Source organism: Balaenoptera musculus, chromosome 11, assembly GCF_009873245.2.
Source record: "Balaenoptera musculus isolate JJ_BM4_2016_0621 chromosome 11, mBalMus1.pri.v3, whole genome shotgun sequence".
Classification (NCBI taxonomy): Eukaryota; Metazoa; Chordata; class Mammalia; order Artiodactyla; family Balaenopteridae; genus Balaenoptera; species Balaenoptera musculus.
In genome coordinates this window covers 61,053,213-61,067,323 of record NC_045795.1, presented here as the reverse complement: position 1 = coordinate 61,067,323, position 14,111 = coordinate 61,053,213, and the positions used below count along the sequence as shown (strand labels likewise).

Sequence of the window (14,111 nt, the reverse complement as noted above, 5' to 3'; positions counted from 1 at the left end):
CATAACGATGACAAGAGTAACATGATGTTTTGTACCTAGGAGAGAAAAGGCAATCAGCCAGTCAAGACACACTCTCTTTTTCCACGAGAAATTTTCTCCATGGAAACTTACAGACCTTATAGGAGACAACAACCTTAGAAACAACACAGCAACTAGTTTCATAGATTATTTCTTATATTAACTTTCAATGTAAACCAGTGGTTTCACTCCAAAGTACAATCCTGTTAAGTATCAACTATTTGCGGGGTGGGGAGATACTGCAGGTCAGTAAGACTTATATCACAAGAGAAGGACCACCACTGTCTACTTAGAGGGGAGCTGAGGGCATCTCAGGGAGAAACTGTGGTTCTGTTCTTATCCACAGGCAATGCCACAGAGCTCCTTGCCTCATAGCATGGCTGTAATAAGCCTAAACAATAGTAAAGCAAATGTAATTTTGCTCACCCAAGCACCAATAAAACTTTAGGGAGCAGCCTAATAACGTCTGACTTTAAGCAGTGTGATTTTCTAACATATGCCAAGTATAAAATGTATGCTTAAGTAACTGAATCAAATGTCTTATTCTACAGGCTTAGAAATCCTATCCATGCCAAAAAAAAAGTAAATCTCTGAAAAGGGACAAGAGGTCACCTTTTGTGGTTTCTCTATTCCCCTCCCACATGTGATTTCTCTGTGATTTCTGTCCATACCTCTTGTGGGGTCTCTCACACTCCACTTTGCCTCATGGTAATTTCTGGGCCTGTCTTGTATCTTCCCTAGACTGCAAACTCCTTGAAGGCAGTGCTTTCCTCACCTTTGAGCCTTCCCTCATGTACATATCAGGTGCTCGGCAAAGGCTGCCAGGATGCCTCCAATGGTTCGTGGATGGAGGGCAAAGACTACAGAAAAGGAATGTGGTACTGGCAGCAATGAGGAGGGACCCTGTGAGATAACACCTGCAGGCAGCACCCAACCCCCATCCTGGGCTCTGTAGTCTACACCCCCTTGGTGAGCCCAGCTGTGAGGATGCCTGGCTCAGAGCTCTGTGGGGGAAGAGATCACTGGAGGGGTTGTACACGAAGCAAGGAGCAGAGTCCTGATACCAGAAGACACAATTTTGAATCTGGTTGCCTGAAGGATCATCTTGTGGAGAGAGAGGGAGGAAAGTAGGGTTTCACCTGAGAGAAGACCCCTTGGGACTCACAAAGGTATTAAAGACCTGGGTGGGAGGGGGAGTGCAGTTTTGGTTCTCAGGTTGAGGTAAGATGGTAAAGTTTAGTCCAAACTAGCTACTGAACTCACTCAAGACTCTTCAATCCTGTCAGATAAGTTATTCAGTATGGGACTTCCCTGGTGGAGCGGTGGATAAGACTCCACGCTCCCAAGGCAGGGGGCCCAGGTTCAATCCCTGGTCAAGGAACTAGCTCCCACATACATGCCACAACTAAGAGTTCACATGCCACAACTAAGGAGCCCGCCTGCTGCAACTAAGGAGCCCGCCTGCCACAACTAAGACCTGGTGCAACCAAATAAATAAATAAATAAACAGCGAGCTGGTTAAATTGGATTATCATCCTGACAGCCTCTTAAAAAAAAAAGAAGGAAAGAAAGTGCCTTACCACTCTTAAGGAACGAAGTGACATACAACTTTGTTTTCCTGGACACATACTATTTATTATCACCTCTGCAAAGCTCAGAAGAGCAACAATGCTGTCAAAAATGTTCCAGCCTCGACGAAAGTAGTGGTAGGGATCCAGCGCAATGATTTTTAGGCACATTTCAGCCATGAAAATGCCAGTGAAAACCTACAGCGAGACAAAGAAAAATGAGAAAAGAAAGCTACCTCTTCTTGGAGATACACTTTTAAGAATGGTCCAAGGGAATTACAGAGGTTACAAAGAAATAAAATGTATTCTCATGCTTGATACAATATGCCCTGCAATCCACAAAAAAGAAACGTTTACCACTGTAGTATGAACCTCACTCTACCTTTGCCCCTCTCTCTGCCCTCCTCCACGGCCTCCACTCCAGTGTCACCAAGCTAAGAGACATCAGGATGGAGAATAAATATTATTTTCCATTCTGTTAAAAAAATTAAAGCAAAGTTGGCTTCTTGGTAGATGGCAGAGTAATACGAAGTGTCAAGCAATTCCTCCTCTGAATTCTCTTTAAGATACTAATAACTCCGAAGCGGGGGCAGTACACAACAGCTCTGAAAACTAAAGATAAATATCGTTCATAAACCAGAATGCAGGAGGAGTTCACCTAACCATTCAATCTCAACACCTTGATCAGAAAAAAAAAAAAAAAAATTAAATTAAAAGGGCCCAGAGCAGAGAACTGAAAAACACTACCAGGCACAGAAAAATGTCTTTGAGCAACCTGATATAGAGGATAAACCCTAGATTGGTTATGGTTGAAAGGAAGATTAGCGAGTCAGAATATAATCCTAAAGACTCACTAGAATGCAGGGCGCATCATTCCAGAACAAAATATCAAAGAATTAAAAGGAGGGGCAAGAGCTTAAAAAGCACTAAACTATGTCTTTTCCAAGGGAAAAATAATTCTCTGTCTTTAACAATTAGATAAATACAGGCTTAAGAAATTTGCAAAATGTAGCATAGTAGCCAAATTCAAAACTAAATCTATCTTCTATTCTTTGCAGAAGATAAAGCAAAGCATTCCCTCATAGCCAATAGCACTTTCTCTATCACACACATACACACATTAAATAGAAATGAGAAAAACAATAGTATGAAAATAATACAGTAATATGAAAAGGGTTAAAGTCTTTTAAAATGTCCGTTTTAAAACGGACAGGGGTCCCCAACCTCCGGGCCGCAGACCAGTACCGGTCTGTGGCCTGTTAGGAACCAGGCAGGAGGTGAGCGGCAGGCGAGCCAGCAAAGCTTCACCTGCCGCTCCCCATCGCTCGCACTACCACCTGAACCATCTCCCCCCTCCACAGTCCGTGGAAAAACTGTCTTCCACGAAACCGGTCCCTGGTGCCAAAAAGGTTGGGGACCGTTGTGTTATAAGACTCTCCTCTTTAGTTCTGGAAACAACAAAAACAACCCCTAAATGATCAAATTTCCTTCTTAAAAAGTAACAGGTGATCTATTTTTATAAATAAGTCATTGACTTACTATTTATAAAATACATCCCTAAAATAAAATGACACGAGTTAAAAAAAAAAAGGATAGGCATAAATAAATACAGAATAGGCAAATAAAAAGAAATCAAGGGTGGCAAAGAAAAATCAAAGCTTATACCTATCTTTTCCCTTTAAACATTGCTGCCTATCCCTGCCCAGTGCCATAACCAGCGCCTAAAAGCAGGCAGTGTTGCGCGTTCCAGTTAACTGTGCTGGACTGATCTCCATCCCCTTTTGACCCACTCTTCCTCCTCCCGTCTCCTTCAAGTTTTAGGTGTCTGAGCCCAACAGCATCCCTAGATGCTTTGAGACCATTGGTTTTGCAATCCAATTCAATTGCTATTTATGACTTCTTGGGAGCTCAATGTACTCCCTTGATTCAAGCAATTCTGAAGCCTAGAGAGTCCATTTCTAAGTCTAGTCCACAGAACTCCACAGGCCAGCTTAATCCTGGTCCACCCATCAGATGGGAGAGGTCTGAATGTGTTCTTTCAAGCTCAGGGCTCCAAGGTCTCCCCGCACCACCATCATAGGGGCACAAGAGATGAGGTGGCGGCCCCTTTTTTTGCATGTCTAGGGAATGGGGCACATGGAATAGATGCACAGGCTACATAACCAGCTCTGCATGTTTCCCTTCAATTTTCAGGACCCAGGGTCCAGCTGCTGCCTGTGTTCTCAGACACCAGCAATGTCCCTCTGCTCCTTCTGCCTCTGGGAGAGAGTGAAGAAGAATGTCACTTAATTTGCCAGCTTCCAACTGTAAAATGCAACTTCACCTCAGCACCCCGGATGCCTGGTCAGTGGCAAATGTGAGAGGCGGGCTTTGGCTATTTCCCACAGTTGGACCAGCAGATGAAGTGATGGACAGACCACCTTTGCAATTGGGAAGCCCTGTCCAGGCGGATGACTCTGGGTTCTTTGAGTATTCTCTGGAATTTATCCAATAACTCCATCTACCAGGAGATGCTGAAAGATGGGTCCTGCTAACTCTGTGAAGGTAGGGACTGTGGCCCTGAGGGCACAGCATTCTGCCTCCAAGTGAAACTAAACCATCAGGCCATTCGGGGACACCTCAACAGGAGAGAGCTAAACACCCTGGCCTGGAGCCCAGAAGATGCCAGCCTGTTAGAAGGTATTCTGTGTGTTAGCTTTATTGTGCAACATGGAATCTAATCTGACCTATGCACACCCACAGGGCACTTCTTCCCAAAGGCAGTATGGGAAAAGGAACTTAAATGCAGACTGTCTGTAAGGAGATCCACCCTGCTCTTATACTGCAGTTCCCTGCTCTTCCTGCACATGGGATGTGGAACCAAGGGTGACAGGCACCTGTCTACAGTTCTACACCATCCTAAACCTGATGCATGGAAGCAGCTCTGTGGACCAACTCCTGATTCAATACGTACTGTGGGTTCTTGTCAAAGTGAAAAAAAAAGGAAAATTTAAAAATACCTACATACATACATACTACCTGGAAATATTCTGCAATGCTAAAAATGATCATCTTTGCTAGTAAGACCATAGGAAATGAGTTTCTTCTTTGTATTTCCCTTCTTTGTATTTTTATTTATTTTTAAAATTAAAAAAACATGCATTGCTTTTTAAATTAGAAAAATAACATAAAACTGTAAGAAGAAAAGGCTAGACATTCTGGTAAGATTTTTAGCTAATTAACTCATTAGCAAATTAGGGTAGAACATTCACTAGGTACTTACTTATTATTTCTGATATTTGGGAAACTAATTTTCCCTTGGGCCTTCTGCAGGAGCTATGAATTAAAGTGAACAGTTCTTGAAAAATCTGCTCCCCTATCTTAATGTTCCCAATTTAACTGAGAATAGCTTCATCCAATAACAAACACACTGAAGCAGGCTCAAGTATGGAACCCCACGCCCACCCCACCCCACAAGCCTCTCACATCTACTCCTGGGAAAGAACCTCCTACAGCTTCCAGGCTCTGACTCACCTTTCCAGGGAAAATAACACTTAGTAACGGCAGTCACACTGTTTTGTGACAAATGATGTCATCAATATCACTGGGGACCATGGTACTCATTACCATGGGTCTCTGGATATGGTTAATGTTTTCTTGATTATCCAAAATAGTTGACCTTTTAAGATGTCTACTTGCTTCTGCCTTACCACTGAATGACTCTTTAGTCATCCATTAGATGACTAAAGAAACACTTCAACGTACTAGAGGGCGAACAGGGGCCCATGGAAAATTATTGAAATGGGTAAAAATAAAATCCTAACGGTCATCTTTTTCCTCTTACTCCACCTAAGAGGACCAAATACCTATGTTAGGTTAGGCCACTCACAAAATGTTTAGACTTTGAAAGAGTTATAATTCAAAGTTTGAAATATGTTTTATATTTTTAAAAGCCTAGAGTTACCAAATTCCCTGTGTACAACATATTCTCAAAACTCTGGTCCATTTTGTAATGCTCCATGGCCAAGAAGAGAGTGTTGATTATGATGCAGATGGTGATGGCCAGCTCAGTAAAGGGGTCAGTCATCATGGTTCTCAGGGCCTTCTTAATGCACAGCCACCGGGGGCTACAGTCCCACACGAGGTATTTGGATGCCAGGTTTTCCCCACATGGGAGGCAAGGTTCCTGTGATTTTTCTTGTTCTGGAGAAGGAAAATTGAAAGAGCACTTGAGGAGTTAGGTCTGAGCCAGTCTGGCTGTTCTTTGCCTGTGTGCATTCCTTCCTCCCTCTTCCCTAGCATCTCCTGTGCTACAACATGATCAGTCAAGAAGGGTACTGACGCATAGCTAGGAAGGTTTCCCACACTCAACTTCCATGTGATATAGTCAAGTACTTCAAGTCTTTATACTTACACTGAGCATCTGGGAGCAGGGCTGCACTGTGAGAGATACAGATGGGGAAGTCAACACTGACTGGCTATGAACCCATGAGAGAGACAGACACAAGCCCAAGTTATGTTCACTCAAGGAAGACCATGGTGACGGCTGTACCAGAGCACAGGAAGCTACCAGGGCTCAGGGGAAGGGGAGATATTCAGGCAGGGGCATCTATAAGCACTGAAACAAAAGGCATGCTATCAGTTGGTTGAATTCAGGCCAGAAAGCAGCTGCACCCTGATTTCCACACAATTTCAAGGCCTCATGAGATGATGCAATAGGCTCAAAAGTGCTACGAACCCATTTAATCCCATTCTTGCTGGGACTTGAGTCCTGCCCTTGAACACGAACCCCTCAGTTTGGTCCCTGTTGCCTCCTGTTAATCAGGTCCATCAGATGGTTTCAGCCTGCATATGCAAGTCTTCTTCTATTATTCATGCCAGATTCCCATTCTAACTTCAATGACAACTGTAACCTCCTGGAAACTTCTATGTCTTCTCTTCTTTGGCTGGCTATCATTGTCACTAAAACTTCCTGTGACTGCCTGGCCTGAACGAGAAGTCCTGTTGATGCACTTGGTCCCACCACTACCCAAGTGGCAGCTCAGGGTGGGCCCACAAGGAAGGCCTGCTTCTTCCAAGCCATTTTGCTCACATGCTCCAAAGAAGCATGGGGAGTCACTCTGCAGGAAGTACAGTGGGTTGCAGAGGGCTTCTGGGGGGCTAGAGAGAGGGAGAAGGGAAGGACATCGTTGAAGTTAGGCTCCCCCTTGGTCTTGGAACAGAACTTACCGTGCATGGTGATGGTAAGGATGCTCACAGCGCTCAGCGCTCTCTGCCTTTGGAAGGGGTCTCCATGCTCATCACAGTGGTCCACTGACAGATTCTGGGACAGTCGTTTGGTTTGTTCAAGTAGGTGTGGCTGTAAGAGAAGGCATGGTGGACCATCTAAGGGAAGGGGTGACCTCTCCTCAAAACCTGACAAACTTTGTTTCAATGCTACATGCAGCGAAGATGCTCAACTCACTTCAACTTCATGGCATGCCAAAGGTGCAGTTTTCTTAATTCACATTTAATAGATAAGAGAAATATGGTTTGAACATTCATATTTCTTATGTATGCCCATTTCTAGAGTCTAGAGTTGTATCTACAGAAACATTTCTTTCTCCGTGTTTTATTCATTGTCAACAAAGAGCAAAAAATATTTTACAAAAACTAATGCACAATGGTTCAGGGTATGAAAGCAGTAAAAAGTGCGATTTAGAAACAATGTTTGCGAGGGGCAGAAGTGGTGTATAAATTTAGAAAGGTGGATTGAGGCCACATAGTGAAGTGCCTTGAGTGGCTGCCTAAATAGATTTTGAAATAGTCAGTAACTAAAAAGAACAGTCAAAATAAATATCACAAAATCCATATACTAAACTTCAAGCACTCAGGCTATGTCTAAGAGCTTACTGATTCTCACCTTATCTACAACTCTAAAGTATCTAGAGATTAAAGGACATAAACCTTCAGCTATCCAGAAAACTCAGGTATCTGTAATTACGTATTCCCCCAAAGTTCTGACCAACCATGGCCCCAGAGGGAACTATCCCTTTCTGAAAAGCTATTCCAAAGGGAGCCTGCAGTCTTTCTATAGCTATTTCCTATTCTAGTTAAAGGGAAAAGACACTTTATGTTAGGTGTCTGGGTCTTTGTCTATTGCTTTGTGAAATGAGGAAAAACTTGCAAAATATTAAAAAATATACGCAGTCTCTTGAATATGCTGTGATCTGACAGCAAAGAAGCCTCTAAATCATGAGATCTTGCCCTGTCACTCCATCAGAGAACTGCTCAGAGCAGTGGGTGAGGTCTGTGCATCTACTTCTACAAAGGCCCTTGAACTCCCTTTCCCCACCCCAGGCTCAGGCACACACACCCACCTCCTTCCTGCTTCATCCTCCCCCTACCTCGGTAAAGAGGCTCTAGCTATTATTCCCTGGCCTGTATCACCAACATCTTCCTCTCTTCTGACTTCTCTTCTCCAGAATTAAAACATGTTCAAACATCCCCCACCTTAAATGATAAGAATAAGCTTTCTTTTTCTACAGTACATCCTCTCATAGCTTCTTTTCTGCATATCCTACTGCCTACTCAGTAGCCTGACTGGAATGCCCCATAGGCACCTCAAAATTGGCACATGCAAAACTTGCTATCTTCCTCGCCCCCAGAACATGCTCTTTACCCATCTCAGTAGATTACCCACCAACAAGTCGGCTACCCAAGCCATAAACCCCACCCTCTACATCTAGTCAATTGCCAAATCTTTTCCTCTGCAGATCACTGTAACCTGTTCATCTCTCTTCATCCTCACTGCCCTAACCTCAGTTTAAGCCATTGTCACCTCTTACTTAGATCACTGCAACAGCTTCTTAATTGGCTGCCTCCAGTCTCGCACTCCTCCAGTCCCCTCTCTTCAATGCATCCAGGATTTCCACAATGTAAATCTAGTCATATCACTCTTCTGCTTAAAACCTTTCCATACTGCTTACCACTTGCTCTCAGTGTAAAGAATGAACTCCTTAGCTTGGCTTCAAGGCCTTTTATGATGGTCCATATCTTACCACTAGAGCCTCTTGCCACCCCCCCCAACCTCATCTCACACACACATACGCGCGCACCCACACACACTTGCACATGTTCTACTGGGTCATATTCTGCTCTCCTTTGCTTCCAGGCCTATGCGTGTGCTGTCCTCTCTATGTGTAGTGCTTCATTCTTCCTTTTACCCGGTTAATTCATCCTTTCAGCTTACACACTGCTTCCTCTGGGAACCCTTTTCTGATCCACTGCTCTTTTCCCAGCCCCCACCAAGTCTGGGGTTGGTTGTCTGAAGCAGACGCTATTGTTGGCCCCATCCATATGTCCTCAGGCTTCCTTTGGCAACCCAAACACTTTTGCCCTAACACATAGCAAGTCAGAAATACAGAAAAATTATTGTTTCCTGACCCCAGAAGTCTTGAACCAATGATGGACCAAAGCTGGTGTATAAATACTCTAGTGCCCTCACTCCAGGGAGATTAAACTGGCTTAATAATGCACATTAATTGGCCACCTTCTCTTCCATGTATCACTTCTCCCCTCCCCTCTTAGTGCTTCCTAAGATCACTTCCCAAATAATCTACTTGCACTCTAACGTCTCAGGGTTGGCCTTGCAGGGAACAAACATTGCCCCTAAGACGATGCTCCTGCTCTGCTCTCCCTCAATGATCATCATGTCGGTCATCACACTGAACAGTAACTGCCTCCTTGTCAGTGTGCCTTCATCATTACTTGCCTGTGTTATATATCCCATGTATCCCCAGTGCCTACCCCAGTGCCAAATAAACACTGTCAACATTTTAAATAGACATCAGTAAATAAATGGATAATTGAATAGACACATGGATGCAGGGAAGTATGTGCAAATGGATGAATGGATAAATGACTGAGTGAATGAATGAGTCCTTTCAATTAGATTGACAACTTGACCTGTCCCCCTGAACAGTGCTAAAGTATCATCAATCCCTTGGCCAAAACTTGCCTTTTTTGAAGAATCTTCATCAGAATCTAATCCTGGAACCTGGTCTTTCCCAGACTTTCTCAAAAAGAAGGATTTTCTTTTCTTATTACCAAATAGCTTTCTCTTCTTCGGGGAAAAAGACGATGCTTCAAGGGAATTAAGTGAGCTTCTGTCAATACCCATGGCAACCAGAGCCTTAGAAAGTGAAAAAAAGCAATTAATGAACAGATCACACTCCCCACAGAACACTGTAAATGACTTCGACCTCAGTAAGCATTCTCTCCTTTCTTCTGGTAGCACTGGACCATTTTGATTGCTCATTGCCCAACTGTAATATGCTAGCTTTGTCATTGTTTACGTGGGATGCTAGCTTTGTCATTGTTTATGTGGGGAACATGTCCTGTTTGTCCACGAGACTGCAGCCCTCGAAGGCAGGGTTGACTCTTAGATATCTCTGTGTAACTAACCCTTAGCACAGTGCCCTGTATGTGCTAAGCATTCAGTAAATGTTTGCGCTTAATGTTGCAGATATCAAGCACTTAAGATGGGCTTCCTCCTGATAAATCTCTGTGGAGGATGAGAAAAAGCATAAAACATGGCCCTGCTCTGAAATCTTAGAATCGAATCTTAGAATCTTAGAGCTGAAAAAATTTAAAGATGCCAGGGAAACAATAAGAATGGCCTGTAAATATAACAAGAATTATAAGAAAGGATCATGACTGTCATCTCTACAGCCACCATGATTGATTTCCCAGACTCTCACAAGCAAAGTCCCTGGACACGAACATCTCCAGCTTCCCACAGGAAAGCCTGGAGCAGAGCCTTAATTTACATATACACACATTTTATCCTCTAGACAGCAATTTGGGATCTATCTTTGAAGGCTCAGGTTTCAGAAGGTCAAAGATCATCAAAACCAAGGGTTCCCTTCCTCAAGAGCCCTGCGCCTGGACATCTTAGTGGGAGACTGTAGCAGAGCCAGCTGCAAGGGGCTTAAAAATTCTCAGAAAAGCACCAGTTGGGAAAGCACTGAGACTAGGCCTTATACAGAAACCTTAAGTGTCAGACCCCACAGCCTCTGGGGTCCTCCCAAGCAGACCCCACTGTCTGACACCACGTGCCCCTACCTCCTTCTCCTCCTTTAACAGCTGCTGGGCTTCCTGGAACATCTTCTCCTTGGCTTCTGTCTCAGCAGCTACATTCTTGTTCTGTTCCTCATAAGCCATGGTGACAACAGCCAGGGTTAAGTTAATCAAGTAGAAAGAGCCCAGGAAGATGACCACCACAAAGAAGAAGACTGAGTAGAGCCCTGAGGTGCGCAAAGTCTGCAAGGGACACAGCACATGCTGGCGACTGAATCCTTCCTCCGCAGAGGGGTGACTTGACCTCGAGTGGAGATTACACAGTAGCAATTGGTCTCTCCCCAGCCCTGGTTGGCTCAGCTACCTGCAGCATCATCGTCTGCCTCCCCCATCACCTAGAGCTCCTGATGCCCTATCTCTCAGCAAGGAAATGCCATCTGTACATTCACACAGAAGTCATAGTGACTTTACTGTGACTTTCTCAAGGGTATTTGCATTTTTTAAATTAAAAAGGCAAGAGAGAGAGCAATGCTGCATGAAAGCTGAAGCACTAGTGGTGGAACTTCAGTCAGTGGGGAATCTGGAGAGGGGTGATATTTCTAGGAAGAGGAGTTTTTTGTACTCTTCTTCCAAATATCACATTTATAGTCTTTTTTTTTTTGATGTTTCTAATGGAATTTCTAAAACACAATTTAACAGTACAACTGTTAAGGATAAGAAATAGATGACAAAGGTGAAGGAGAGATGGTAGGTTATAAATAAATGATGAAGAGATAGATAAATGATGGAAAGGGAGAGAGGAGGCAGGGAGGCAGAGGGGCAGGGAAGAGAGGGGGGGGAGAGAGAGAGAGAGAGAGAGAGAGAGGGAAATAGAGAGAGAGAATGAATAAATAGATAACCTGTTGATAAAGCTTCTCCCAGGAATCTTGGGTCATAAGCCGGAACACGGCAAGAAAAGACCAGCCAAAGTTGTCAAAATTCGTGTAATTATAGTCAGGATTTTTATTGGTATGTTTGCATTCAAATTGTTCAGAACAAGCCCTAGATATTGGAAACAAAGGAACAGAGAAAGAATTACATACCCTGCAGCCCACCTCCCCTCGACACCCTGCCCAGGGCACTGATTATTCCAAGAACCATGGGCTCACACTCAAAAGTCCTAGGTGAAGAGAATATTTATAGAGTTGACCATCCTCCATCTTCCAAGCCTCCCAGTCTATATCTAAACATGGGCACTCATAGACTCTCTTCAAATGGATTGATTAGGAAGTTCATATCGGCAGTTTTTCATTGAAAAATTAAGTGCAGTGACACAGTGAACACTTTAGAGTAAAAAAAGGACATACAATGAATATGATGTCTCCCTCTCTCCCAACTCAGTCCCACTTCCTAGAGGCACTGTTAAAGTTACTTTAGTAAATTTTCAGAAGTCCTCTATGAATATAAAAGCACATATGTATCAATATACATTTTCTATAATATATGAATGGGAGCATTCTTTGAACACTCTCTTGCACTTTGCTTTTTTCATGGAATGGTATTGATTGGAGGTCTTTTCCACCAGCATACAAGGAAATATCTCATTTCTTTTCATGTCCTACAGTTCTGGGATTTATATAAGTGCTAAATATTTAGCTAATGCTAAATATTTAGATATCAATTGTTATCAGTCCTCTATTCTTACAAACATTTGGGTTTTACTTTAAAAGCAGTAGATATCTTGCATATAGGTCTTTGTCCACATCACCAAAAACACATCATTGAGTGCATCTGTCGAATATACTATGAGTATGTACTTTCTTAATTTGTAATAAATATAGTATTTTTATCAAAGTAACACATGCACGTGGTTTAAAAAAAGTCACATGGCACCAAAAGGCTTGTAATGAAAACCATTCCATCATTCTTCATCTGTCATTTATACACCCCAAATTCAACAACTTTTAGCTCTTCTAGGTCCGTATCTCTAAATATAGTGCTTTTACTGGGAGGAGATCAAGGTGGCGGAGTAGGAGGATGCTGTGCTCACCTCCCCCAATGAATACATCAAAAATACATCTACATGGGACTTTCCTGGTGGCGCAGTGGTTAAGAATCCGCCTGCCAATGCAGGGGACATGGGTTCGAACCCTGGTCCAGGAAGATCACACATGCCGTGGAGCAACTAAGCCCATGCGCCACAACTACTGAGCCTGCACTCTAGAGCCCGTGAGCCACAACTACTGAGCTTGAGTGCCACAACTACTGAAGCCTGCACGCCTAGAGCCCATGCTCCACAACAAGAGAAGCCACCGAAATGAGAAGCCCATGCACCACAACAAAGAGTAGCTCCCGCTCGCCACAACTAGAGAAAGCCCGCGCACAGCAACGAAGACCCAATGCAGCCAGAAATAAATAAATAAATAAATAAATTTATATTAAAAAAATACATCTACATGTGGAGCAATTCTCCGTGAAAACAAACTGGACACTGGCGGTAAACTGGACACAAGACTGTAAAGAAAGATCCACACAGAGTCAGGCAGGAAGGGAGGAGAAGCAATCAGGTTGGGACTCCCTAGTCAGGGGCACAGAAGAGAGGGATATCATGGGCTCGGAGATCCTCCCTGGGGAGTGAGGGGTTCGAATCACATATTGGGCACCCCAGCCCTGGGGTCCAACACCAGGAAGACAAGTTCCCTTAGCTGGTTTGAAAACCAGTGGGACTTACAGGAGGGCTGTAACAAACTGAGACTCTGCTCATGAAGAACATATGCCCACGCTTGCTTAATCTCAGGAATAAGGTGGATGCCCGCTCTCACCACTTCTATTTAACATAACATTGGAAGTCCTAGCCACAGCAATCAGCCAAGAAAAAAAAACCAAAAGGCATCCAAATTGGAAGGGAAGAAGTAAAACTATCACTATTTGCAAATGACATGACACTATAGATAGAAAACTAAAGTCTCCATCAAAAAAACTATTTGAGCTAATAAATGCATTCAGTAAAATTTCAGGATACAAGATTAATATTCAGAAATCTGTTGCTTTTTATATACTAATAATAAACTATCAGAAAGAGAAAGCAAGAAAACAATCCCATTTAAAATAACATTAAAAAGAATAAGATACCTAGGAATAAACTTAACCAAGGAGGTAAAAGACCTATACTCTGAAAACTATAAAACACTGATGAAGGAAACTGAAAATGATATAAAGAAATGGAAAGATATACCATGTTCATGGATTGGAAGAATTAATGTTGTTAAAATGTCCATCCTACTGCAAAGCAATCTGCAGATTTAATGCAATCCCTATCAAAATAACCATGACATTTTTCATAGAACTAGAACAAATAATCCTAAAATTTATATGGAACCACAAAAGACCCTGAAGAGCAAAAGCAATCTTGAGAAAAAAGAACAAAGCTGGGAATATCATGTTCCCTGACTTCAGACTACACTACAAAGCTACAGTAACCAAAACAGCATGGTATTGGCACAAAAA

The 14,111-nt window shown here is 43.0% G+C and overlaps 1 protein-coding gene across 3 annotated transcripts in view; it reads right to left on the bottom strand.

Moving 5' to 3' along the window:
• The window catches only part of SCN11A (sodium voltage-gated channel alpha subunit 11), a 127,490-nt gene that overhangs the window by 37,334 nt on the left and 76,045 nt on the right, over positions 1 to 14,111 (bottom strand). For all 3 annotated transcript variants that reach the window (XM_036870409.1, XM_036870408.1, XM_036870411.1), the window contains 6 exons: positions 11,525 to 11,666; positions 10,671 to 10,868; positions 9,565 to 9,738; positions 6,795 to 6,924; positions 5,530 to 5,768; positions 1,599 to 1,784 (listed from right to left, as the gene is read on the bottom strand). In XM_036870409.1, the coding sequence (XP_036726304.1) occupies positions 1,599 to 1,784; positions 5,530 to 5,768; positions 6,795 to 6,924; positions 9,565 to 9,738; positions 10,671 to 10,868; positions 11,525 to 11,666 (1,069 nt within the window). The remainder of the gene's footprint in view (positions 1 to 1,598; positions 1,785 to 5,529; positions 5,769 to 6,794; positions 6,925 to 9,564; positions 9,739 to 10,670; positions 10,869 to 11,524; positions 11,667 to 14,111) is intronic.